General features: G+C 36.5%; 2 protein-coding genes across 2 annotated transcripts; one reads left to right on the forward strand and one right to left on the reverse strand.

Moving 5' to 3' along the window:
* Positions 1–438: 438 nt before the first annotated feature.
* Positions 439–6,800, forward strand: LOC140137083 (NLR family CARD domain-containing protein 4-like). Its single transcript, XM_072158741.1, has 3 exons — positions 439–541; positions 2,971–3,345; positions 4,119–6,800. Exons 1-3 carry the CDS (start codon positions 439–441, stop codon positions 6,551–6,553), a joined length of 2,913 nt encoding a protein of 970 aa, XP_072014842.1. The 3' UTR covers positions 6,554–6,800.
* Positions 6,801–11,398: 4,598 nt separating this feature from the next.
* On the reverse strand, positions 11,399–19,030 carry LOC140137512 (15-hydroxyprostaglandin dehydrogenase [NAD(+)]-like). The gene is made up of 7 exons (XM_072159227.1): positions 18,858–19,030; positions 17,841–17,967; positions 16,749–16,855; positions 15,160–15,253; positions 14,808–14,884; positions 13,126–13,295; positions 11,399–12,029 (listed from the first exon to the last, which is right to left on the reverse strand). Exons 1-7 carry the CDS (start codon positions 18,948–18,950, stop codon positions 11,849–11,851), a joined length of 849 nt encoding a protein of 282 aa, XP_072015328.1. The 5' UTR covers positions 18,951–19,030; the 3' UTR covers positions 11,399–11,848.
* Between the last annotated feature and the right edge of the window lie 8,004 nt (positions 19,031–27,034).

Below are 27,034 nucleotides of genomic sequence, written 5' to 3' on the forward strand. Positions count from 1 at the left end.
GTTAGATTACAAGTGCATTTCATTTCTGACGAACACTTATTGGTGTTAAGGTTCAGTAAATATCATCTCAAACCTCAATAAATTTGATAATAAATTATCAGAATAATTTTGCTAAAATTCGGAAATTTTACCCCCACAAAACTTAAATTCAGTCTCCTTAAATCCGCCATTTTAAGCTAATTCACTACATTATCAGCGCCATAATGTAAACTCATGGAAAGCACATTTTCTATCAAACAATTATTTTACAGCATCTCCCGGCATACACTCCAAAGAATTTTTAGCCCGTGCGGTTTATGCAGACCCCTTCCAGGCCAGTCTTAGAATTGTAAGTTTTTTTTTAAGTTTATAATTTAGATAAAACTATACGTTTTATTCTCTTTCCTTCTTGCTACATTTACAGCATTTATTGCAATATTGGTTTTTCTGTGGAGCGTGATGCGCTGGTGTTTATCATCTTTTGTTTCAAATCATCTCAAACAAAGAAGATGTTGGCGATGTCTCAGATTTCTGCGGTGTATTGGAGCTCTTCTGCATCCAAGTGAGTAGATCACACGAAACAAACATTTCAATCAAAATGACACTTAGGCCTACACATTAAAATACTTTCTTGCATTGCATCTTGACTATCACTTAAGGTTAGCAACTATATATTTTAAACTGTTGCAATTTGGTGGTTAACAGTATCTTGTGAATGGTAGTATATGATTTGTAGAATGAACTGGAGCATTGATCATTTCATAGCGAGTGTGTAGACAAATTTAAATATCAGAGATTTACTTTTGTATAGTCCTGTGGGGTCTTAGTTTTCCTGTAGTCTAGGAGCTAAATCTCATACGGGCCTTAGTTAAGGATTGAGTTCAACACCCATATCAACCAATGTTTAATATCATTAGGTTTAGGATAGACCCTCTAGATCACTGCTAGTGGGTAGTGGACTCAAATACGTTTTTCGCTAGAGGTCACGAAAGGTCACCACACAGGGGGAAAAACTCAAGGATTAACAAAATGTATAGTTTGTGCTATCTACGACCTATCGTTATTGAGTTATCCTACAAAAACGTCATTTTAAGGCCAACAAATGGTGGCAAATTGCTTATTATTATAAGAATCAACGATATAGAACTTACCTTCTAAACTGTTTACTTTACTTGTTATGTTCAAAAGAAGTCAGAGATCAACAGTGGCCAATAGCCACCGTTTGACCTTGTTTGCACCCCATCTCAGTAGGTGCACACAGTAGATAGGGTAGGCCCAAATCGGAGTTAGTTTTCGATCCATGTAAAACCAAAAACGTGTCATTTAGCTTAAAAAATAGGTTTTTGTAGAATAAAACAATAAAGCTGAATGTATACTCGATCGCTTTTGCAGAAAAGCGATTCTCACACATGCTCAGTGTTTACTTACATTTCAAGAGCGTCGAGCCGATCAATCGATTCAAATCGCTGAGGCAAAACGACGTCGCTTTTCCAAGTTGAAAGTTGAAGAAATCTCAACTTCCCAGCGATATCGCTTGACACGTAAATGCGTCAACCAATCATAATACAACCAACTGGATCTATTATTCTGCTAATTAATTAATTTACCTTTCTCGATTATTAACTTTTGGTGATGAATTAATTCAAAACAATAATTCTTCACAGCAACTGATGTTTTTAAGAATATATTTAGAATATGTTAATAAACGTCTACAATCGCTATCGCCGTGATAAGTATAAATGCAAAAGCGCCGGGCGATGCATCGCAAAATTCGGTGATTGCCCATCGCTTTCCAAAAGCGTTTCATCGCAATCGCTCGGCGATCGAGTATAAATTTACATCGTAAATAATACAAACTATACAAATTTTTAATCCTTGTCATCAGACGAGTAATACTCGGAGAAGCTAGGACCACTTTCTGTACCCACAGGAACTAAACCAAACCAATTTTTTAGGTTCTAAGATGACCCTAAAACATAATCAGGATGTTCCCAAAAATATAAACTGGCTCCAAGCGGGGTAAAGGTCACCGAACTTTGCATAGGGTCAAAATTTCGAACTTGCTCAAATTGTGTTGAAAACCATTCCAATGTATTTCCCTAGTCACAAGGATTCAGAAAATGTATAGTTTGACCTATCTAGGATGTACCGTTCTTGAGTTATAACCAAAAAGGTCAAAGGTCACGTTTTTGCCTCTATGGGGGTCGAAAACATCAAAGTGCTCCGATTTTGCCAAAAGAGGTGTCAAAATGTTCGTTTTGATGAAACAAATCAAATAAGGATAGGATTGCACCATCTTGGATGTTTCGTTACTTAGGTAACACAGCAAAATAGGTCAAGGTCAATAGGCCTCAATGGTAGGGCCTACTTGACCTATTTTCTTGTGTTACCTAGGTAACGAAGCATCCAAGATATTACAATCCTATCCTTATTTGATTTGTTTAACTAAAACGAACAATTTGACACCTCTTTTGGCAAAAATCGGAGCACTTTGTTGTTTTCGACCCCTATAAAGGCAAAAATGTAAGCTTTGACCTTTTTGGTTATAACTCAAGAACAATACGTCCTAGATACGTCCAACTATACATTGTCTGAATCCTTGTGACTAGGGGAATACATTGGAATGGTTTTTATCACAATTTGAGCAAGTTTAAAATTGTGACCCTATGCAAAGTTTGATGACCTTTGCCCCCCCCCCCCCTTGGGGTCAGTTTATATTCTTGGGAACATCCTGATTATGTTTTGGGGTCATCTCAGGAACCTAAAAAATTGGTTTGGTTTGGTCCTGTGGGGGTGCACAGAAAGTGGTCCTAGCAGATTACTGATAGTGTTCTAAAAATAATAGCAATTGACTTTGTTTTAAATTACTATATTATCAAGGGATAAGACGGCCCTTCTATTATAGACTTATTATCAGTTAAATTGACGAATCTCGGCTTTCCGCCTTTGATTATAAATGTTATCATTATATTTTGTTTCTTCAAACCCAAGTTTCCATCACATTAACAACAAAATGGACATCAGATGGTTTATCTGTAACTCCTGAAGTCCAACAATTTGATGACTTAAACGAGGTGAACATTATCTATTCGTACAATACCAACACATCCGGGAAACGACAAGAAAGTAACACAGACCAAGCTGACATCGAAAATAAAAAAGGACGTACACCACTTTTAGGAGGCGACAAAACTGATGCTGACGTCGAAAACCAAAATGGTAGATCGATCCCACTTCAGATAACCAAACCTTACTCACAACGTCCACACACCTTAGAAGGAATTGACAACACATGGCAAGGCATCCTTACAGCTACAGCATCAGATGGAAGGTACAACACACAATGTCAGATTCCTGTTGAACGAGGTATGTCTTTATTTGATTATAATATAAAACTAGCAACTTCTTTACCAAATACATTATCTGAATGACCTAATTCATCCATGGTGTCGGAGAAAAAAGATCAAAAAAGTAGTTATCGTGATAAAAAGGTCTGAAGGGTTAATCTTGCGCAAAGGACCATTCGGATCAGAAGCAATGAAAAATTCAATTTATATATTACTGAAGACCAAGGTCCTTTTGTATTTCCTCGTTAATACTTTGAACAGAAGTCTTATGAAAAATTAGGGAATAAAGGTATTGGTTTTAGCCATTGGAGTGCATCTATCGTCTCATAACACGAGCAACATCATTATTTTAAGTAAAACAACGAGGCGAAGCCGAGTTGTTATACGCCAAAAATAACATGTCGCCCGTGTTATATGAGACGAAAGATGCACGACAGCGACTAAAAACAATACCTTTATTCTCATTCTTAAACACTTCAATTCAAATAGCTGACTGAGGTCAATCAAGTTCCCGTATGTACAGCTTTACGGCTACATACGTGTAGCCAATCAGAAACGGCGTTATAAGTGGCCATCGGCAGACTGTTTGTGTGGAGGGAGCGTAACCAAACTGGCTGCGAAGGAGACTAATACAGTTCACGACTAGTACTGTTATAATAATACAATTAATAATAATTAATAATAATAATAATAATAATAATAATAATAATAATAATAATAATAATAAAAATGATAGTACACTAATAATATAATAATAATAATTTTAATATCATGATATTTTTGATGAAACAGAGTTTGACGTGGACAGATTTAAAAAGGATTTGAGTGTATCATATATGGACAGATTTGAAGATCTTGTGCTATTTCCATGGCGTGAACGATTCCAGAAAGCAAAGAATATGAATGATATCTATGTGCAGCAAGATTTAGAGATGTCGGCAAGTTCAGAGGAGGCTACACGTGGAAGGACAAATAAGCGTCGTTCTGTTCGAATAAGAAAGGAAGAACTATTTCTTCTAAAACACGGACATGTCGGAACAGCAACACGCATAGTTCTAAAAGGTCTAGTCGGTATTGGTAAAAGTAGTCTACTCTGTAAGCTTGTATATGATTGGGCTACTGACAGTAACTCTCTTTTAAATAAGTTTCAGCTAGTCTTTTTGTTAAGAATGACACATATGGGTGACAATAAGGAATTGGTTGAGGCAATACGTGAACAAATCATTGCACTTGCTGATGAAGCATACATAGGTAGTTTAGGCCTATCGAATTACTTAAAACAAAACCAGGAGAAAATTCTCATCTTGATGGATGGGTGGGATGAGACAAGCATTGCAAATATTGCATCAAATAGGTCATATGAGGGTACAATGACGATAGAACAAATACTTGCTTGTCGACAGTTACCTGAGACTTGTGTAATAGTTTCGACACGACCTCACAAACCTCTAGGTACTATACAGTCCCGTTATGTGTCAATACATGTCAGAGGATTCTCGGGTGACAATAGGGAAAAGTACATTCGGTCATTTTTTTCTAGCGAGAAAGATTTAGATATTGGTGGGTATGAGGCATTTGAAAAATTCATTACTGAGCTTCAAAGGTCACCAGTACTTCTAGCTTTATCTAGAATACCCCTCATTTTGACTCTACTTTGCACAGTGTGGATACCGAATCAACATTTCTCCAACACATTGTATGATTTGTATCAAACATTCGTAGACACAATAGTGGAAAGATACAATCACGCATGTCAGGGAGACGAAACTAGAAAGCAGCTTGAAGAGTCGGAGGCCTTTCAGCTAAACTTAGGAGAAGTAGCACTAGAAGGACTCCTTTCAAACACAAATATTCAGAATGATATCGTTGAGTTCTCGGAAGATAAGTTTGGTGCCCCGATGTGTAGCTTGGGTTTGGGTGTAGGTCTTCTAAGAAAAGAATGGAGGTTGATCACATCTGAAAAGAAAGTGATCTGTTTCTTGCACGAATCTTTTCAAGGATTTTTCGCAGGCAAGTACTTGGCCAAGTTGTTAGACAGTAAGCCAACAGAAAATGTGGATGAAAATGAATTTTGCACCAAATTGAAAGAAATCAAAACCTGGGATCTTGTTCTTCAAAAATTGGAAGTCCTTAAATTTTGTTGCGGTGCTTCTCAATCAGCTGCCACAACTGTCATTGATCACGTGATTCGTATTTTTAGTAGCGAATACAGGACCCACAATGCAGAGCCTGAAATAGAGTGTGGGGTTGACCATGCACACGATCACATGAAGTCCGAGATTTCAGTTGGTGCAGAGGGTGGTAAGCAGCCCGATTGTTTGCCTATACTCACTCTGTTACAAGAGAGCAAATTGGAAGATGATTCCGTATTCACGGACTCCATATTCTCAGATATGGACGCATTATCTGTTGTCATCGACTGTGATGACCCTCAGTCACTTCCACTATTCAAGTCGTTCACTGAATCAAAGATAGGTAAAGAAACAAGTGAACGAATCAGATCAATCTCTCTAGATATGATTAAGCTGGAGGTAGATGCACAAGATACAAAATTAACACGAGGTATACTGAGCCGTGTTCCAAATGTAGAGCATTTGAAGATTGTACCTAACCACAATGTAGAGTACAGCATTGAGCCGTTAACTCGTGCCTTACAGGATTGCAAGCAATTACAATCGTTGAGTTTTGCTGAGGCACACTTAAACAATCGTCATATTAAGACACTCAGCACATTGTTTTCATTCACAACCAAACTGAGGGTGTTAGATTTGGAGAGAAATTCGATAGGGATGAGTATTAAGTCATTAACTTATCACCTGCAGCATTGCCACCAATTATCAGTATTAGGTTTAGAGAGTACAGAGTTGGAAGACGCAGGTGTCACTACATTGGCAAACACCTTCAAGCATTGGCCAGAGTTGACAGAGCTCTTTCTTGGTGGTAATGATGTAGGAAATACAGGCTTGGATGCTGTCCTCAGTAACATCCATCAGTTACCAAAACTTACTAGGTTAGAAATACAGTTTACAACTATTGACAGTCAGTGTAGTCCTTTGGTCAAGAAATGTCTGCATGCCATTGGAGAGAAGACGAATGCCGATGGAAAGACAGACATATATTGGGGCTGTATACGTTGGAATGAAAACCCGATAGATCTTACAAAACTTAGGTGTATTTCAATAGCAGCTTCAACTGGTACACTCTTAAAACGATCTACTCGTTTTTGAAAAGAAATTTGTCAAATTTGACTAGGGAAACTATACGGATGGAGATAAAACAGATTTCTCTTCAAAATGGACAGATTTAAAATGAATCGGATAAAAATCAGATCAAAATGACAAGAAACACATTAAAATTGATAAGAGTGCCTTGTCATTAAAAATAATAATAGGTTCTTTACAAAAATGAAAAGGTGTTTAAAAAATGAAATTTGAATAGTTTGTCTTGTCAGAGGGTGATATAACAGAATCTTGTCAAAACGAAATGGGTAATCTTGTCAAATAATGACATCTTGTCAATTTGAATAGTTACTTAGAAAACTTAAAGTACTCATTTTGATAAACTCAATTATTGCCACCTTAAGTTCACCTTACCTTAACTATTAAATTTTATAGCTACCCTGTGTCACAAATGATATATACTAGGAATATAATAAGTCAGAATACATAGAAACAATTTCATTCTGCAATGTAGGAAAAGGCTTAAAGCGAATATGGCAGACACAATAATAAATATATGGGTCTCCGGTATTTCACTCTGAAATTCTGTTCTCGACGACCTAGCACCTAGCCTATATCTTTTCATATGCAAGCTTACATGTAGCCTAAAACACATAATAAATGTACATGTTCTTTGGAATAAAAATGGGGATTAATACGTTTGTAAATAGAAAAGCGGCCACTTTATCGAAGGAACTAGACGTATTTCAAGATCGAGATCAAGCAAGTAAGTCAGCGGTAGTCATCATTGAGAACCAGTTATGTGGATGACAGATAATATTTGTCATGTATATTAAATATGTAGGAATTATTATGCTCTTAAAATGTGTCATTAGTAACAATTTAACAAAGCACCGTATTATTATTTCAACAGCCATTGAATCGGGGCATGGAATAAGAATCCCAATTTCTTATTTCTCGACCCAAGGGCTAAGAGCAAAATTGTACAATTGATTTGTTGGAAGTGGCCTTTCTTTTCCTTGCTCTTTTTCCTCAATTCTGTTTCTTTCTTTTCTCTTCATATAGCCAGCATGCTTATATAAGCTTATTAAGGGTTGGCTTAAACATTTTAAATGAGCCTGATCTCATCAGACAAGACCCGAGTATGTGTCCGCCCGGACCGACGCGACCAGTTAAACATTTTTTTTTATTATATTCAGTGTTCATGCAGTGTTGTGTTGTCTAGAACTACGAAGGGGGAGGGGGAATTGTCCCCCTAAATTTTTTTGCGTCACAAAAAAACGCACGCGTTTTCTCCCGAACGACTTAAGCTAATCGTAGATCCTTCCTTTGCACTCATTTTAGTGATAAAATATTTACCCCAGGACCATACCCGGGGGTAGGACAGGCCGTCAAAGATGACCGTAGAGGGTGACGGGGTTGGTGAGGCACACCATTGATGTCTACAGTAAAATCGATGATTTTCATTTAGCTCCTGTGAAATTATTCCAAGAGCTACTGACTTTTTACTTGTTAGTTAGGTTGAAATGGTCATTTCCTTTTATTGGACAAAATCGCATTTGTCATGTTTGGGTAGAATTTTTAGCCGAAAATAAATTTTGCCTGTAATACTTTTGTACATAGCTAGAATTTCCCAAATGTGCATGACGCAATCACATGACGTCATAGCGGCATTATGTGGGGCATGTTTGTACTTATTTTGATATCACTGGATAGAGGAGACCCATAGCTATACATTGGTATCATATATAATGGTATATGACGTTTACAAATGAAAAATAGGGGGGAGTTCCTTCTTCGTGGTCCGTGTTACAAAATATGGTTCAGTAGTTCTAGGGTTAAGGTTTCTCTACCGGATTTTGATTTGTACCTAAATTCCTTCTCACAAGGTAATAGGCATATTGCAAAACAAAAAATACAGCTCAGAAGTTAATCCATCTCCTTTGTTATGCAATACTTTTATTTAATTGTATTCGTGGGAAAGAAATTCGGTGCAAATCGACATCCGGAAGAGAAGCCCTAAGGTACATATTGTAGCAAATCTTTCGTAAATGTAATGTAAAGTAATATTTGTTATATAACGTCATTGTGGTGTAATATAAACTTATGTTATGAGGAAGATATAAAAGTGTATGAGCCCGACTTCCTCAAAATGGGGAATTAGTACCAATTGGGGAAGCACTGCTATCAGAGGTAGCTGACTTTTTCGGGTACACAAATATGCATGACACCAATGATAGGATGGCACAATCAAGGTTTTGTTACCTAAGTAACCAAGCAAAATAGGTAAAGTACCATTGAAGCCTATAATTGGCCTTTATCTATTTTGTTTTGTCGCTTGTTTTATTTCTAGATTCTGTAAAATAATAGAAAACTAAATATTCATAATATTATAAATTATGAAAACGTGAGCAATTTATAATCAGGAAGATTAAAGTAATTTGACAAAATGCAACAATAAGTGTTAATGTATCTGACAAAGGACCCGATAAATATTAACGCCCGGTGAGAAGAAGAATTCTCTTCGAGGAAAAAGGGAGAAGTATAATTTTCCGGCATATAGGGGTAGGCCCTAAACGAAACGTATGAAGAAATTGAGAAGGAACACGAAATTTTACAGTTTGTGTACCGATCAATGGTCCAATAATCATTATGTAAATAAGCATATTTCCATGTGTAGTATTTTGTACTTTGGTACTTTTATGTATATTTGAAGACCATTAAGAATCTTCGTATAAGCGAGCATTTCGCAATTGCTGATGATATTGTATTCCCTGTTTTTTTACCAGATACATGGTTTCAATGAACACTTTTTAGTCATTTGTTTCCACGTAAATATGAAACATATTAATATTTCGATCAAAAAGAAACAGAACATTGTCTTGGACGTTTTGATTATAGTCTGCTTAGTGCCAGAAGTGGGTAAGTGAAATAGCTGCCATGTGTTAGATGAGTACAATATACTGTGTGTGAATTGCCAGATGTTCACAGGGCAGCTATTTACACTTACTACTTCTGTTAATGCTTTATTGCCAGAAGTGGGTCAGGTGAAATAGCTTCCATGTGTTAAATGAGTATAATATATTGCGTGTAACTTGCCAAATGTTCACGGGGCAGCTATTTTCAATTGCACTGACACACTTCTGGCACTAAGCAATCGCTACGTGGTTGAATATAATTCCGGAATCAAATGAAATGAAATCAAATGCTGGTGTACAATTTCACAAACGACACACGCACAGACACACCCCAGCCACCCACCTACACCTTATGGATGTACCTCGTCCGTACACCCCCCCACACACACCCCACCTATAAATCAAACTCCACACTGGTTCACACATACCCCTCCCCCCAAACCGCACCCCTACACAGTTCTGATGTGAGATTTATCATCCGTGGCGCTTGATATGCACCCTTCTTGTTCTTGCTTTCATTATTTTATTTTATAACACGTGGTATCGATGCTCACTCCATCAACGGTAGTGAAGTACCAATTATAGGATTATTTGACGTATTCCAGTGTAATCAAGAGTATTGGAACATTTCGTCGGCTGTATTCCATAGTGGCGTATAGTGATTTTTGGTCATTTTTTTGAAAATTGGCACATATGTCTTTAATGATGTTCTCTTTCATTTTTCTAAGTCTCATCAGTCATAATTAGCTAATTAATTAGTAATTAATTAATTAAATGTGGCGTATAGTTACAAAGTGACATTTTCGTATTCCATAGTGGCGTATCGACCATACGCCACTTTTTATACACATTTTATAATTATGAAATATCGGCAAAAATGAAAAACATCGTATGTCATAGTGGCGTACGCGTATCGGACCTATACGCCACTATGGAATACGATGTTTTTCATTTTTTCCGATATTTTCATAATTATAAAATGTGTATAAAAAGTGGCGTATGGTCGATACGCCACTATGGAATACGAAAAAGGTTAGGGTATTGCGTTTTGTTCGTTTTCCATAGTGACGTATAGTTTTATTGTCAGTTTGCCAGCAAAAGTATGTATTTATTTCTTTTGAAAAATATATAACAATAAAATCTATTTAGTTTACTACAGAAATTTCACATCATTTACAAAATATAATGAATGTCTGATTTACACAACTCGATTTTAAATTGGCATTTCTTCAAACCCGATTTTCTCGAAAAGTTGTTTATTCGCGGCGCCCCACTATACGCCACTATGGAATACGGACGACGATTTGTGACGTGTCATGTCAAAAGGAGACACTTTTGGGCAGGATCGTAAATGGAGAAATAACCAAAAATCTGCCCGGGGCGATTTTTGCACAATTTGGGTTTGTTGCGAGTTTGTGATGTTATCAATGTTAAAAATATTGTCTTATAGTTTCAGACCGGAATATAACTGGCATCTTGTATTTTTTTAAACATTTTTTCAAGGTAATTCCTACTCTCAACATTGTCAATAATATTTTCAAAGGCCGATATCTCAATTTCCAATTTTATAATACCATAACTTACGAACTCAATATCTTTGCTTAGGAATGTCAGATTTCATTGGGGAAAACGGCGTTGTGGAGCAAAATATCTCTATATTTAAGATATGTAAAAACCTCAAAATTGATAACCTGCCCAAAAGTGTCTCCTTTTGATATGACACGTCACATTTTGGTTTGCAACTATTCCGTATTGTCAAATCAGACAAAATCAATAAACCACGTACCACCGAGGGATGAGGATATTGCAGTGTGTCAACTAACAAATAAAACTGTATATAATGTGTCGGCGAATCGGAGAGACAATTTTGTGTTGTCCAAAATATTAAAAAATACTGTAAAAACAACAATGATTGTAAACCTTTACGATATAGAACAGTATGCATGCAAAGCGAACATATAGACGAATCCAACGAGCCAGTCATGGTCAGGATTTGGTCGGCCATATTTGGTTCCCCGCATGCACCAAACAGGTGTTGTGAGTGCCCAATTGGGTGGATTAAACCCGCTTAAAAATCGATGTTAGATTCTTTTGTGTTGTAAACTGTCATCATTCTTTTGTCTATACGTGTAACACGGTTGATATAATGCAGTTTATAATACCCTTCAAGGCCGCATCATCTCACATTTTAGGTGAGATAGCTGGGTCCCCGTCGCGGCTATGGCTGCCATTGAGGAGTAGGAATGTGTGAAATTGAATTCGTCTGTAGCAAACAAGACCCTTAACTGATTATATATCTTTCATTAAGACAAATCAAAGTTTGAAACTTGGTGTGAAGCGCTATGACAAAACAACATGCAGATCCCAAACTACAAAATTGTTATATCGGGCAGGACGATAGAATTGATTTCATTTCCCATATTCATTATAATTGTTCGACAGCAGCGTCACGGAGTTTCATGTAGGTATCCTCAAGACCTGTTCGTTCTCGGAATTGCTTGGTGTCATCGGGAATGATTTCATATTTCTCTTTTGAAGCATACATGGCTGCTGCATGGTAAGGCTCTTCGATAAGTTTTACAAAATGTTGTGCCAACTCTTGGGTCCTACAAAGCATCAACCAGAGGGAAATAACATAATTATGATAATTGGTAATAATGAGTACCAGAACCACACTGTCACAACCACGACTTTCAATAAAACATCATTGTCGTCGTTGTACACTTCCTCATACCCTTCATCGTCGACGGCGTCGTCATCGTAGTTACCATCATCATCATCGTCATCATCACCCTCACAATCATCATCATTATCATCATTATCATCATCATCATCATCATCATCATCATCATCATCATCATCATCATCATCATCATCATCATCATCAACATCGTCGTCGTCGTCATCATCGCCCTCATCATCGCCCTCATCATCATCATCATCATCATTGTCATCATCATTATCATCATCATCATCATCAACATCATCATCGGCGTCGTCATCGTAGTTACCATCATCATCATCGTCATCATCACCCTCACAATCATCATCATTATCATCATTATCATCATCATCATCATCATCATCATCATCATCACTATCATCATCATCATCATCATCAACATCGTCGTCGTCGTCATCATCGCCCTCATCATCGCCCTCATCATCATCATCATTGTCATCATCATTATCATCATCATCATCATCAACATCATCATTATAGTCATCATCGTCGTCGTCGTTGTCATCACTAGTTTTCGTTTTCGACGACGTTGTGTTCTGCAACGGTAAAAATTAAAAAGTAGACACACGTGACTCTAGGTATCAATTTACCGTCGCAGAATCATCCATCGTCAAAACGAAAACTCGTTGCTGTCACCATCTCCAACATTAGTATTAGCACCACCAACACAAACACTGTCATAATAATCATCATGACGATCCTCCTCCTGCTCATCATCATGATCATGACGACCACATCCCCGCCAACATTATCATCGTCATGATCAACATCACAAACCTCCTCCTCATCATTATTATCATCAACACGAGCTTCGTCATCATCATCATTATTCGTCATAACTGTCATAGCTCATCTTCATCACCTTCTTTCCCCCTTCCTCTATTTTTTAATTAATTCCATTATCAATATCATCATTATGTTTTCATCATCACTATTACAAGCGACCAGTACATACGTACGTGTAATCATTCTTGGAAAAGTCGTTAGAAAAGGCGACCATCAGGGATTGAAAAATGTTTTCATATAACTCGTTTTCCAGTTTCATGGTTCTGTGTCGGTTTGTAAAGATTCCAGAAGGACACAATGCGTTCACTCGAATCTTCTTTCGCACCACGATTGGATCAAACGTCTGCATAGGAGAGACAGTTAAACTTCAGCGGTTTTGTGTAATCATTATTCCTGTTATTTATGCAAATTGAATCTTGTATTTTATTTTCTGGCAGGGACGCATTATATAAATGTCGTCAAAGTATATTTGTGTTCTCCTTTTCCATATTCCGTTTCCCACATCTCTTTTCTTTTGTCTCCTGTTGTCCCTTTTCCTTCCATGATGCAGTCATGTCTACAGTAGAATTCACCACGACCTTTGCAGGACTTAAACCCCATTAAAAGCTATTAAACCAAAATATATAACACTCATTGAAAACAGCTGAACTATGTTACATCAGATCTTCTCTGGTTAAATCCACACACACATGTGTCTGTTATGAGCAATGAGCTGGTATTATAGTTTCAGTTGGGTGAACGATTATAAAGCAAACGCAAGCCAACAATTACTGTGTGGCCTTTGTTCACGAAATGATACAATAATGTGCATATTGTTAACCATATTCTTGAAAATGAGAAACATAATGGCTGTGGGCCGTAACACGGTTTGGAAATAATTCTCATATTTTTTGGTGTTATCTGTCGTTTACATATCCTTCCTAAAACACCAAAGTGCGAATATTTCCAAACACCTAAATTAGCTAAAAATTTAGGACATGTTACAAAACTATATTTTCTAGAATTTCAGAAGAGTATTTTTAATATTGGCCGGTTAATTTTCACACAGCGACGTTAACTAGGCAATGTACTATTACCTATAACATACACTAAAACACCAAAGTGCGAATATTTCCAAACATCTAAATTAGCTAAAAATTTAGGACATGTTATAAAACTATATTTTCTAGAATTTTAAAAGAGTACTTTTAATATTGGCCGGTTATTTTTCACACAGCGACGTTAACTAGGCAATTACCCATACTTCTAACATACGCTATTTGTAGAGGTTACGCGTCAATGGTAAGAGCACTGTGTATTGTGTATAGGAAAACGGACAGTAACTGCAGTATGCCTCATTTGTGAGTGGCTCCGCGTGCTTAATTGAAAAGGCATTGGCTACGCCACCTTATGTTTCAAAGATAGCATATGACAGGATCTCTGCCTTGGACACGAGGTGTGCGAACTTCGAAAAAATACCAATAATTTGCTTGGCTAGAACCCTAAAGTTGATCAAAATATTTACAATGTTGTATAAAATAAACATATATTATAATCAAATCTTCTATTTATGCTTGTTGTTATAGTTTGCATTAGCAGTTAGAAAAACAGTTGCTAATTCTGACAGACAAACTCTGATAATTGAAATCAGTGATCAAGATGGCCAATTTCATTCATCCAAATTAATATGACACTTATATCGGGTTTTATAAAGGTCATGTATAAAATGACCTTAAAAGGTTTTATTTAAATTGTTGCAACGCCCGGACCGATGAAAGCAAGTCGAGGCTAGCTTTGTCATCCTGAAGTATTTCTTGATGCATTATTTTTTCAACTTATTTTTCAATTTTTGTTATGTCAAATGCATAGTACTTACAGCAATTTCTCTGGTGAAACCCAAAATGGCACATTTAGATGTCACATACACTGGTACCATAAAGCCAAGGGACATCGCTGAAGAACGAGATTAAAAATACGTGCAGGTCATCTAAAACAAATATACTTATTTCTCATTTAATGATTATAGTAATGTTGTGGTTTACACACTGACAAACCATGGATACCTATAAACTTACTGTCCATTTTGTTTTTATTGTGCTGACAGTAGAAGGCGTCATCACGGAACATCCGTTTTATTACATTGTAAATCCGGGGTATATAGGAACGGTTTGTGGTGATATCGTATTCGTCAGCTTTAAGGAAGTGACGACGTTCTTAACAATTCTTACCGCCTTCAGAAGATGTGTTTACAATGACACCACCACCGCAACTTTCGACTTCCATGTACTGCACAGCTAACTTGGTACCGATAATCATACCGTTCTATTTAGGATTGGTAAAAAGAACCAGATGTAAAATAAATGTTGTAACTGTGTGTTCATATTGTGATGATGGAATACTATGGTGTATATCCATCTTTGACCGCTTGGTCACTAAATTTTCAAGAATTGTTCGCTCATCGTATATTTTAGTTTTGTATGATGACTCCTCCACAGCAACTTTCACCTTCAATGTACTGCACAGCTAGCTTATTACACCGATTATCACACCGGTTCTGATGATAGGCAAGCTTGATCAATAAATTGTCAAGAATTGTTCGTATATTTTTTATTTTCGTATCACGCCATGACGACATCTACGAATTGATAAAGAGACTTAATCAAAGAATATACCGATCAATTATAATAGATTATTCAATTAAAGCCATATCATAACATTTCCATAAGAAATAGAATTGTATTTTTTGGTATAAAGTGTTAGTTTTCACTGTATGTCCTCTTTTTAATTTCGGCCCAAACAGACGAGGCAATTTAATACCAGCGCATATGTCGCCAATGCGAGCCGCTCATTCAAACGTGAGTCGTGTCGGCTCTTTTGATATGTTACGACTGCCCCACGCCATGTACGTACTGTGTATGCACATAATTTTATTGTTACGTTTAACGAAAAAGTAGTGGGCTTTTGGGCCAAAATGACATAGCCCAAATTTGACCTCACAGATGAATTGATAAAATCTTTGCCATTCTATATGTATACTTTTATAATCACAATTTAGCAGTTATGAGGCCCGAAAGTTTCCATAATTCCAGACCAATACTGACAGCCTATATAGTGAAACCCTATCTTGGTTTCTAAAAAGAAATATCTATACATAACCAAAATCATACTTTTTGGTTTATAATATTAAAAACTATGAATATTGAAAAGTTATTTATAACATTCAAAACTATGAATATTAAAAAATTGTACCAATCATATCAGTATTTTGTAACGGCTCTGAAAAGTGCCGTTCATTCTACAATTCGAAAACCTTTTCTGTCTCTTTTGTCATGTTTGTTTAGAAACTATAGAGTCCTTTCTTGGACTCGAGTATGATATCAAGTCCAGACTAGGACCTGATACCGAATGATGAAACCTGGCTAGGTGACTGTGAGTTCTCTCCTGGAATTTGATAACGAGTCCTGACTTGGACCAGATACACAATGATTACTGCGGCACTCAACGGCATATCGTTGAAGTGCCGCGATTGGACTAATCATCGCGGAAACAACTGACACCCGTCAATACGGTAAATTTGGCACGAAGAATTAAATTAAAATGAGGGCTACATCTACCATTATTGTTAACAAGATTATGAAGAAAATTAAATTATACCAAATGGTGTTTTACTTCTGTTCTGTAATGTGGTTTTTCATTTATTTCCTTGTTAATATATAGTTTAATATATTTTCCGTTTTGTATTTCATTCAAAAGAATTTGACAAACAATAATTTTCTTATATCTAATACTTATATGTACAAGAATAAAAATGACGTACCAAATTTACTTGTAGCATCCTTTCCCAATCAGCTTCATTCACTATTCCTGCATTAGTACACACGATATGAAGGGTGTTGTACGTTGCTATGACTTGTTTGAAACATTCTGCGTGGGAAAAATATGATTCTGAGTGTTTCTTAGTCTGAGATTAGCTATGTATAGTATTTTATTTTGCGTTTTAACAAAGTTTTGACAGCTAGCCTGAAGCTGTCAAACATCGGAAGGTTGCGGGTTCGAGCCTCGGCGACGCCATCGTGTTGTGCTCTTGAGTAAGGCGCTTTATCTCGATTATTCCTCTCCACCCAGGTGTGTAAATGGGTACCGGCATTCTTAAATGTTGGGAAGGTAACAGACTCGCTATAAAGGTGTAGCAATCCCCCTATAGCAACATTACATGGAGGAGTCTGACCCAATCGCCAATGAAAGAGAGATGGGCACTCCGATCACTGTTTATACAGGATCGTCTCCTTTACCTTTACCTTTACCTTTTTCGGCAAATTGGGATCTTAAAAATTTGGCATGTGCAAATTAAGGGGGAGATTTTTTTGGCAGGCCGAGAGGGGGCAAGCGATTTTTGACGGGCTGTTTGGAAATTTTACCCTCTGGCTCATAATTATTGCACAGTCCCTAACCCCAAATACGTTTGTTCATTCATAAAACGACTTAAGTTGTAACTGTGTTGCGTTACTTTAATTTACAAGGTATAAATAGGTAAATGATTTATTTAATTTGATAAAAGACCACTATTTATTTATTTATTTATTTATTTATTTATTTTGTATTTATTTATTTATTTATTTATTTATTTATTTATTTATTTATTTATTTATTTATTTATTTATTTATTTATTTTATTTTATTTTTTATTTATCTATTTTATATTTATTTCGAGCGTTGAGAGCCAGAAAGCCTCAACTCACAATCACCTGCTCCCACAAAATAAGCATAAAGTCGCTTGGGCACTATAGAAGATAAAGTCCCTTAATCATGACAAAATGCAATAGAAAACAAAAGACAGTGTGGAGGAAAAATTGAGTTTTAAAGGCCAAAGCAAGGAGCCTTTTATATTTTTGCACGTAATGTTCCGTACCTTCCATTTGGTCTTTCGATGCTACGTCACATTTGCAAACGTGAATTCGTCCTGTACCAAACTCCTTTTCTAGTTCTGTCTGCGTTTGTCTCATAGCTTCTTCATCAATATCTATAATGAATACTGCCTTCAAACGGAATAAAAACATTATAAACGGGTTCACTTGATAGGGAGTGTGCAATGATAAATACCCTCACGCTCAGTATGTTACTACAATAGAGTACTAAAATTGTTCCCCTTCTCCCTAGAAATCTTTACCCCCTCTCAACATGTTGCAAGCCATCGCAATCCCACGTTATTAAATTTATATACCATCCCCCGGGACACCATTATCTAATTTGCTTGCCCTACCATACATTTTATCCCACGGTTATACATAATTTCGAACATTCCCTTAAATGAGCTTTCATTGCCATTCATGATGCAGTCATGTCTACAGTAGAATTCACCACGACCTTTGCAGGACTTAAACCCCATTAAAAGCTATTAAACCAAGATAACACCTATATGAATTAGCTAAAATTTAGGACATGTTACAAAACTATATTTTCTAGAATTTCAGAGAATACTTTAAATATTGGCCGGTTATTTTTCACACAGTGACGTTAACTAGGCAATGTCCTGTTACCTATAACATACACTAAAACACCAAAGTGCGAATATTTCCGAACACCTAAATTAGCTAAAAATTTAGGACATGTTACAAAACTATATTTTCTAGAATTGCAGAGAATACTTTAAATATTGGCCGGTTATTTTTCACACAGTGACGTTAACTAGGCAATTGCCTATACTTCTAACATACACTACTTGTAGAGGTCACACGTCAATTGTGAGAGCTCTGTGTATTGTGTAAACGGAAAACGGACAGTAACTGCAGTATGTTGCATAATGTACTGTATTAGAATGGGCATATTAATGCAGTTGTTGTTGTTGTGATTGTTGTTTACATTTTTTTAATGACATGGTGTTTAAAATTATGTGTTGCAACTGACAAGTGTCGAGACATGTACCTACCTTTGCTTGTTTTTGAAGCATTATTACAACCATAGCTTTCCCAATGCCACTTGCCCCACCTGTAACAAGCGCTACTTTTTCTGCAATATCCATGATGTTTCTTACGCTATTGATGGAAATAATGTAAGTACGAGTACGTACATTGAATATCACTTCCGAACCAAAATGCGACCTTGAACCGTCAGCTGAACCGTATGACAATTGTTTGACTAGGGACAGTTAAAGCCTTAATGTACGATTTCCGTCAAATTTTGATTTTGTTATTCTTTATTCAAAATGTTGAAATAATATTAGTAATAACTGACGGTAAGGGTTGCTGTCCATTTTAGGTTGAAATAACAAGGTAAAGTGAAAGAAACCCCACTTGTTATTTTGGCCATTTTTAAAACACGCAGTTCTATGGAAGGACATATTATCATAATTTTTAAATTATGATACTATGTCGAACTTTGCTCTGTTGACCTACAAAGACAACAAATTTGGCTGATTCCATTTAGGTGCAAGTTGGGACATGTGTAAACATTACAAATATGCAAAAAAATCAGGTTTGAAAAAAAACACACCAATTTCATATTATAAGATCGTACATTATGGCTTTAAGTTAAATTACAACATGGTGATCAAACTATAACGGGCAAAGTACAATGCGCACTGTACAATACTCGCATATCTCTTACAGGGTGTTCCAAAAAGATATGACTTTGACCGTCAGGTCAACATTTAAAACGGAATGCTAACAACATTATCATTATCATCATCATCCACATCATTATCGTCATCTACACATACGAAATGGGGGGGGGGGGCGTGTTGGCTGCGAAGTACGCGGTTTTGTGTAAAGCGCGAGCTTATGCAATTGCACAAGAACCGTAGCTTTTATTTGACAAAATACGGAAACAGATCATATTAAAAAGTGTTCGAAATTTATTCTCTGGTGTGGTGCTACTTTGATATGATTAAAGCCTATCTATACGATCTATTTTCAGAATATACCTTTATTTTTTTTTCAAAACCGAATTTTGGGCATATTTGTAATACTTACACATGTTCCAACTTACATCTATGAGCAAACTGTCAAATTCGCCCTATTTGTAGTAAAACGGGATGATTTTCTGTTGGTCTGACATAATTATTTTCATAGTTTTCAGATTATGATAATATGTCAGAACGATCGCAAATTGGCTGCGTAGGAGACTAACTCTGAGGCCTCTCTGGGCGTCCTAATCCAAAAGTGCGAGATATTTCGAGTGATAGAGGTGAAGTTTATGATGTTGTTTCTCTGCAAAATGTTTTTCGCGTCCAAATGTATTGGGAACTTTCATAATTAACTATTTTATCATTTTGGAAGAAAAAAAGAAAAATCTAAAAATTTAAAAAGATCGTACATTAAAAGCAAATCTAAATTAAATACAAATTACATCTTTTTTTCTAATTCAAACAGGATTTATATTTAATAATATTTATAATTACACAGTTACAAATCTCTTCTGCACTGTCAGAATATTGATCCACATTTTTTTTGGTCCATGTCTGGAGTGAAGGTACTAGATCTAGATCAAGACTTGAAATCTTCAAAATCATTAATTACGTAAACTTCAGAGGAGGCTTAAAGGCATTCCAACAATGCACTATGATTTTAAAGGCAAAGTCCCCATTGCCACACACACAAATGGTAATTTTAAAACTGCCGCCAACGAGTTAATAGACTTATAACCTATATTTGACTTTCTTACAGGAAACATTCATATTGTCCCACTGCATTAATTTTATTCATAAGTCTCAATGTTTTGAATGTTAAATAAAAGGATGAAAACACCAGATATGTGCACACAATCCCAATGCAACTTATGGTCAACTATGCCACATGTGTACAAAAGCCAGACATACCAAGGTCAGAAACCTGGATTATGGGAATGTCTTTAAACATCCTCTGCGTAAACTTCGAGTGATCATGACTGTAAAGATCAGTCATTCAGAAGGTCTGTGCACCAACATCTTTCGACATCCTGAAGTAGGTTAGCAGTGGATTCGCTGACATACTTCGCTGACATACTTCTAATCACTGATTGGCCCGTGGGGATTACCAGTCACATAGAGCTATGGTTGTCACATTATCTACAGCCGTGTACGTATGAATGTGGTGAACTTTTCAATATTTCAATAGAATAATTATATAATATTGAATGGCTTTGAGTGTGATACAAAAATATATTACACGAGTGCAATATTTTTCTATCGGGTATTTTGCAAATATTGTACAATATACAGTTTTATTGTATCACTCAAAAGCCTGATATAAATAATAATATTAATTACATGATGTAGTAAATTGGGAAATAAATTTCGTGTTTTCAAATGCATTGTACAAACGTCAGTAATTGAAACAAAAACACAGTTTGCACACAGAACAGTATTATGAATAGCTATTAATGAAAACAACAAAATAAGTCGCTTAGCTAATATTTACTTCGAAAGGGCTTTTAGGTTTAAACAAATTGTGTAACTGTTGAAAGGGAAGATATCAAGTACAAATATTCTCTCAGCAAAAATGGGAAACCAACTAGGCCCTAGTAGTAAGAAATTTTTCGTCAGCATTAGGGACCGTTCACAAACACTTGTAAGGGGGGGGCCTGATGCAAAAAGGGGGCCCTGAAAAATGTTGACCCTCCAAAGGGGGGGGGCCTGAAAAAAATGACCACAAATTTTCCTGGAAAAATTGAGTTTATATGCTTTTCTATGGGGTTGACCCATAATTTTCATGTCAAAAAGGGGGGGCCTGAAATTTTTGAGGTCTGCAAAGGGGGGGGGGCCGAAAAATTTTCGTGATGAATTTTTTTGCATCGGCCCCCCTTACAAGTGTTTGTGAACGGTCCCTTACTAGCGAGCAGTATTATACACGTACGTGTAATCAAGCTGGGGAAAGGTGTCCAGCAGGGGTTGCATAATGTTGTCATATAACTCGTTTTCCAGTTTTAGGTTTCTGTGCAGGTTTGTAGGGATTCCAGGAGGACACAATGCGTTCACCCGAATCTTCTTTCGCACCACGATTGGATCGAACGTCTACATAAAAGAGACACTTAAACAGCATTAATTTTGTGTAATCATTATTCCTGTCATTTATGCAAATTGAACCATGTATCTTGATATTTCAACCAGGAACGTAGCCAGCCGCATTGCTATGGCTGGGCGACATTATTTAAATGTCCTCAAAGTACATGTTTACGTTCTCCTTTTCTATGGGAGGACGGGTTTAGTGTAGTGGTCTTTTTAGTATTCGTTCATGTTTGATTGGAGCATTGAGCATTCAAATACCCAAAGTTTCCGACGGTACATCATGGTCAAAATATTTTTCTACACTTTTTAAAAATTTCTTTTTAATGAGTCAGTTCGTGGTCCTATATGCATTACATAATTACAAATTTTTCATAACCTCTGACTTTGTTTTGTTACCAATTATTTATCATATCATGGTGAAACAAGTCAGGACTTATCACCGGTATTAACAAAGCTAAAGTGGTGAGGTCATTCCGAGGTCATCTGATGTCAAATAACCAAAGATTTACAAGTTTCCATTAAAAGCCAATTTTTTTACAAATCATCATGGACCATTTACAGTCAAATAAAAATGTTGGCCGTTTATGAAATTTAAAAAATAATTAAGCATTCGAAGTCGAATGTTTCAAAAGTCTTTTCAAACAAACCTTCATGAAAATAACCAGTAATAAGTGCTATAACTTTGCCTGGTAATTTCAAGGTCATCAGCGATCATTGACCTACACAGCATTACTACCATTTTATGCTTTATCCTCCTCGCCCAAGTATTTTTGATGTATTCTTTAAGTGTTATGGCAAATGCATATACTTACAGCAATTTCTCTGGTAAAACCCAAAATGGCGTATTTAGATGTCACATATACAGGTGCCAACGCCGCAAGGGACAACGCTAAAGAATGAGATTAAAACACGTGCAGGTCATTTAAAACCAAGTTAGAGATTTGTTTCTACCTTATTTTTACTAAATGATTTCAATAATGTTGTGGTTTTCCATACTGACGAACCCTGGATAATTATACGTCCTTTTTAAAAAATTGTGGTGACTGTAGAGGGCGTCATCACGGAACATGCGTTTTGTTTTTACATTGCAAACCTGGGTTATTTAGACACGGTTTATGGTGATATCGTATTCATCAGCATTAAGGAAGTAACGACGTTCTTAACAATTCTTACCGGCTTCAGAGGATGTGTTTATGATGACACCTCCACCGCAACTTTCGCCTTCCATGTACTGCAGAGCTAACTTGGTACCGATAATCATACCGTTCTATTTAGGATCGGTAGAAAAAAAAAAAAAAAGAAAAAGAAAAATTGTAATTGTAATTGTGTGTTCATGGTTGTGATGATGGAATACGAGGGTATGTCCATCTTTTAAAGCTTGATCGCAATTATTGTCAAGAATTAAAGAGACGAAATCGAACAATATTGTGCGGTAAAACAGGGAAAAGTTTTGCTAAATTACACCAAACCACGTAAATCGTCAATCGTGCAAATCGTAATGGATAACATGTTGACAGCCAAACAGCCACGCTACCTCGTGCTAAGATACGCAAAGCTTCCGTCGACCGCTCCATTAACAAACATTTCGGCTTAATTGCTCAAATCAATGCATTATAGAAATAACCAAGAGAAGCTCTAGTAATATAGGTTAACTGTCAAAGTGTCAGAGGCAATCATACATAACATTGCCATACTAGCGTCTCGTCTCGTCTCCTTTCCTCTCGTCTCCTTTCCTCTCCTCTCCACTCCCTCTCCTCCCCTCCTCCCTCCCTCCCCTCCCTCCCTCCCCTCCCTTTTTGATCAAAATGTATGTTTTAAAAGTCAACACCTCAAGTGATCCTTACAATATTTTCCAGATATTATGTCATTAAATGAAAGAGCACAAAAAAGCTTATAGTCCCGTGCTTACATTTTTATTCCAATCATGAAATGTCAAAAATACGACTTGTTCATGGTTTTGTCGGAACGAGTCACATATGTGTTTATCATTAATTTTCCTATCTGGAGTCGAACTGTCGAAGTGACTCTGCAATGGAGCCAGGGTGGCTCTATAAATGGAGTCTGGGTTACTCTAAAAGCAGTGCAGAGTCCAGCCACTGCGCAACTATATGTCTATAGGACTCACCTCACCTCATCACCTCACCTAGGCTGTTTCATCCTCTGTAGTATGAAGCACTTTTCCAGAAACTTCCAATCTTTCTGTCTATCTTGCGCATCCCTTACCCAAGATAGACAGAAGTCATCTCACCATCTTCGTCTTTGCCTTCCTCTTCTACGCTTTCCCATTCTTGGTTGCCATGCCACTCAGTGACTCTTTTTGTCCATCATGCCACGTGCCCTGCCCATCTCCATTTCGCTTCACCAATACCAAATGATATCTTTTGTCTTTCCTGACTCTATCTCGTAATGTTATGTCTAGCTTGCGTCTTTCCATGGCTCTCTGAGTTTTTGTTCCAGATCTGTGACAGTATGTATGCACGGGCGCAAATGACTCCATATTAGGAATCAAATGACACTCCTGTGTAGAGTCATCAACGTTGACTCTCCAGATTAACAAAAATCCGATCTATCCAATATCATTCTTGAAAAGGACGCATACCCGTCAAAATAAAATGGAAGGGTTCCAGACAAAGGACTACTTCAGTCATCGACTGCATATCATTGATCAGTAATGACAACGTCGCGATTAAGGTGTCAAATTGGACTACTCCTCGCGGAAACAACTGACAACTCGTCATACGTAATACGGTAAATTTGGTCCCAAGTAAATTTAAAAAAAGGGCTACATAAGTACATATCACAAAAAGAGCTACCATTATTGTTAACATGATTATGTAGAAAATGAGATTATACAGAAATAATGTGTTACTTACTTCCCATATTGTATTTGCATACCAATCATCTTGTATTAATTGGTAAGCAAATTTTCTCAACACAGATCGAAATAGTAAATTAGGTACTCACTAGAAATATTTCGATTCCTATCAGAAATCTTGTTCACTCTGGTGTGTTGAGTGGTAGTGTTTCTAGATGTTATCGGCAAACTTTGTGACGGATTTTGATGACATCTTGTATTAAGTTATTTCCTTGGTTTTTTTAAGTTTAGTAAGTTCTCGTTTTTTCTTTCATTTCATTTCAGGTTTTACAAATTACTACTTTGCTTATGTCATATACTTCATGTACAAGAATTAACACGACCTACCAAATTTACTTGTAGCATCTTTTCCCAATCAACTTCATTCAGTATACCAGCATTATTACACACGATATGAAGGGTGCTGTAGGTTGCTATGACTTGCTTGAAACATTCTGCGTTGGAAAGAAAGAAAATATGATTTCTAAGTGTTTCTTAATCTGAGGTTGGGTGTACAATTTCAGTAATTGTACGTTTTTCAGGCTAGCTGTCAAACATTACGTAATATTCAATTTTGCGACATAGAAAACGATAGAAAATATAACAATTGCCTGTCAGAATTCATACATTGTGACAAGCTGTCAACAATTTCGAAATTTCAACAATTTTCGCAGTGTTAACATTTCGTAGATTACGACAATGTTCAAATAAAGTTTAAAAGTGAACAATTTTGACAGGCTTGCTGTCAACATTTACGGTATTTTGACTGGCAACCTCGGTAAATCCCATAAATCATTGTGGGTAGACATGTGATGTCGTCACACATCTTAAAGATCCGTTCATACTACGCCGCAATTGCCGATATATCGATCACTTTTGCCCGCAACTCAACGCAACTCGTCTCATTGCCAAGTTTGAGGTTATTAATTATTTGTTGTGATTTGGTAGTTCACAGCATCTTACGAATGGTAGTGAGCTTTGGCAAAAACTGCATTGCTCAATTCATAGCGAGCGTGTAGAAGAATTAAAATATCACAGATACACTTTTATAGGTGCTGCGGTTCTTGAGTTACGTTGTAAAGAGGGCTGAAACAACAACACTTTTGTAAAACGTACATTAACTCATTAACAACAATAAATTAAGCAAGTTTGCAAAGTATATGATTTGTAGAATGAACTTTTGCAAAACATCAAGGCATTAATAATATTGATATAGATAATGAAAATCGATTTTTAGGTTGCTTCGACCAACAATACCTCGTCTACCCTTAAATGTATTTAACTTTATTGCGATACCGCAATGCACTATTCTGCAGTACGATGCAGTGGCGTATCGTAGCCGCTCCTACCCCGGAGGGCTAAAGAAAATTTAAATTTTGCAGCCCCCCGCAGCAACAGCCCGGAGCGCCCTTCTTTTTGCCGCCCCATGCTTTTACCCCGGGGTGATCACGACCCCAAAGCCCCCCCAAAAAAAATACTGCGCAACTTCACGGCTTTAAAATTCCCTGTAACGCGATGGTCGCTATAAAACGATGTGAACATTGGCGTGACGTCAAATGACGACATCTCAGGTCTACCCGCAAAGGTTTATGGGATTTACCGAAAGTTCTCGACGCAGAAGACTCTCATTTACTCTTCCTAGCCTTTTCGGAGGATAATGCAGTAGATGGTACTGCATGATCTACCCAGAAAACACAAAATGTTTTTAAACGTTTTAAACATGTTATATTTTTGGTTTTGGTTTTGGTCGGGTTATATAAAGATCATGGAAATGTTTTATAAAATATTTTTAAAATGATTTCAAAATGTTATTGTAAAACCTTTTTTGCAAACATTTTTTGGCCAAATATTTTTTTAACACTTTAATAACATTATGTTAGAATGTTTGCAGTAGGTTATCAACAAATGCTTTTGAATGTTATGAAAACGTTTCATACCCTAGCTTTACATGTCCGACATTTAAACGTTTTGTTTGGCAACCTTATCTAACCTTTTGAGAATGATGTCGAAAACGTTTTGTGTTTGTTGGGTAATACCAGAAACTGTAAATGATTTCAAGTGCCTCGGGTACACTCTAAAGTCAAAGCATTTCGTAGGACAATTTCTCTTTGCAATCCACATAAGTTTAACACAATAATTCTTAATTTTTTTTCGCTTTTTATCATGGTATATCAACTAACAAAATCCGCCGCTGACTCTCTTTATTTTTTATTATTTTTCCCTTGATTCTCACTGTAATATCAGCCATGCTCACCTACAGTATACTTCT

The sequence above is a fragment of the Amphiura filiformis genome, chromosome 17 (assembly GCF_039555335.1).
Source record: "Amphiura filiformis chromosome 17, Afil_fr2py, whole genome shotgun sequence".
Lineage (NCBI taxonomy): Eukaryota > Metazoa > Echinodermata > Ophiuroidea > Amphilepidida > Amphiuridae > Amphiura > Amphiura filiformis.

What these genes read in the sequence shown, in the direction of transcription:
- LOC140137083 (XM_072158741.1), top strand. Translation starts at nt 439, where the DNA reads ATGCGCTGGTGTTTATCATCTTTTGTTTCAAATCATCTCAAACAAAGA. An exon ending in TGGAGCTCTTCTGCATCCAA is followed by an intron (nt 542 to 2,970) that starts GTGAGTAGATCA and finishes TTCAAACCCAAG; the next exon opens with TTTCCATCACATTAACAACA. An exon ending in TCAGATTCCTGTTGAACGAG is followed by an intron (nt 3,346 to 4,118) that starts GTATGTCTTTAT and finishes TTGATGAAACAG; the next exon opens with AGTTTGACGTGGACAGATTT.
- LOC140137512 (XM_072159227.1), bottom strand. Translation starts at nt 18,950, where the DNA reads ATGGATATTGCAGAAAAAGTAGCGCTTGTTACAGGTGGGGCAAGTGGC. An exon ending in GGATGCTACAAGTAAATTTG is followed by an intron (nt 15,254 to 16,748) that starts GTACGTCATTTT and finishes AATCCTAAATAG; the next exon opens with AACGGTATGATTATCGGTAC. An exon ending in TTTTCCAAGAATGATTACAC is followed by an intron (nt 12,030 to 13,125) that starts GTACGTATGTAC and finishes GATGCTTTGTAG; the next exon opens with GACCCAAGAGTTGGCACAAC.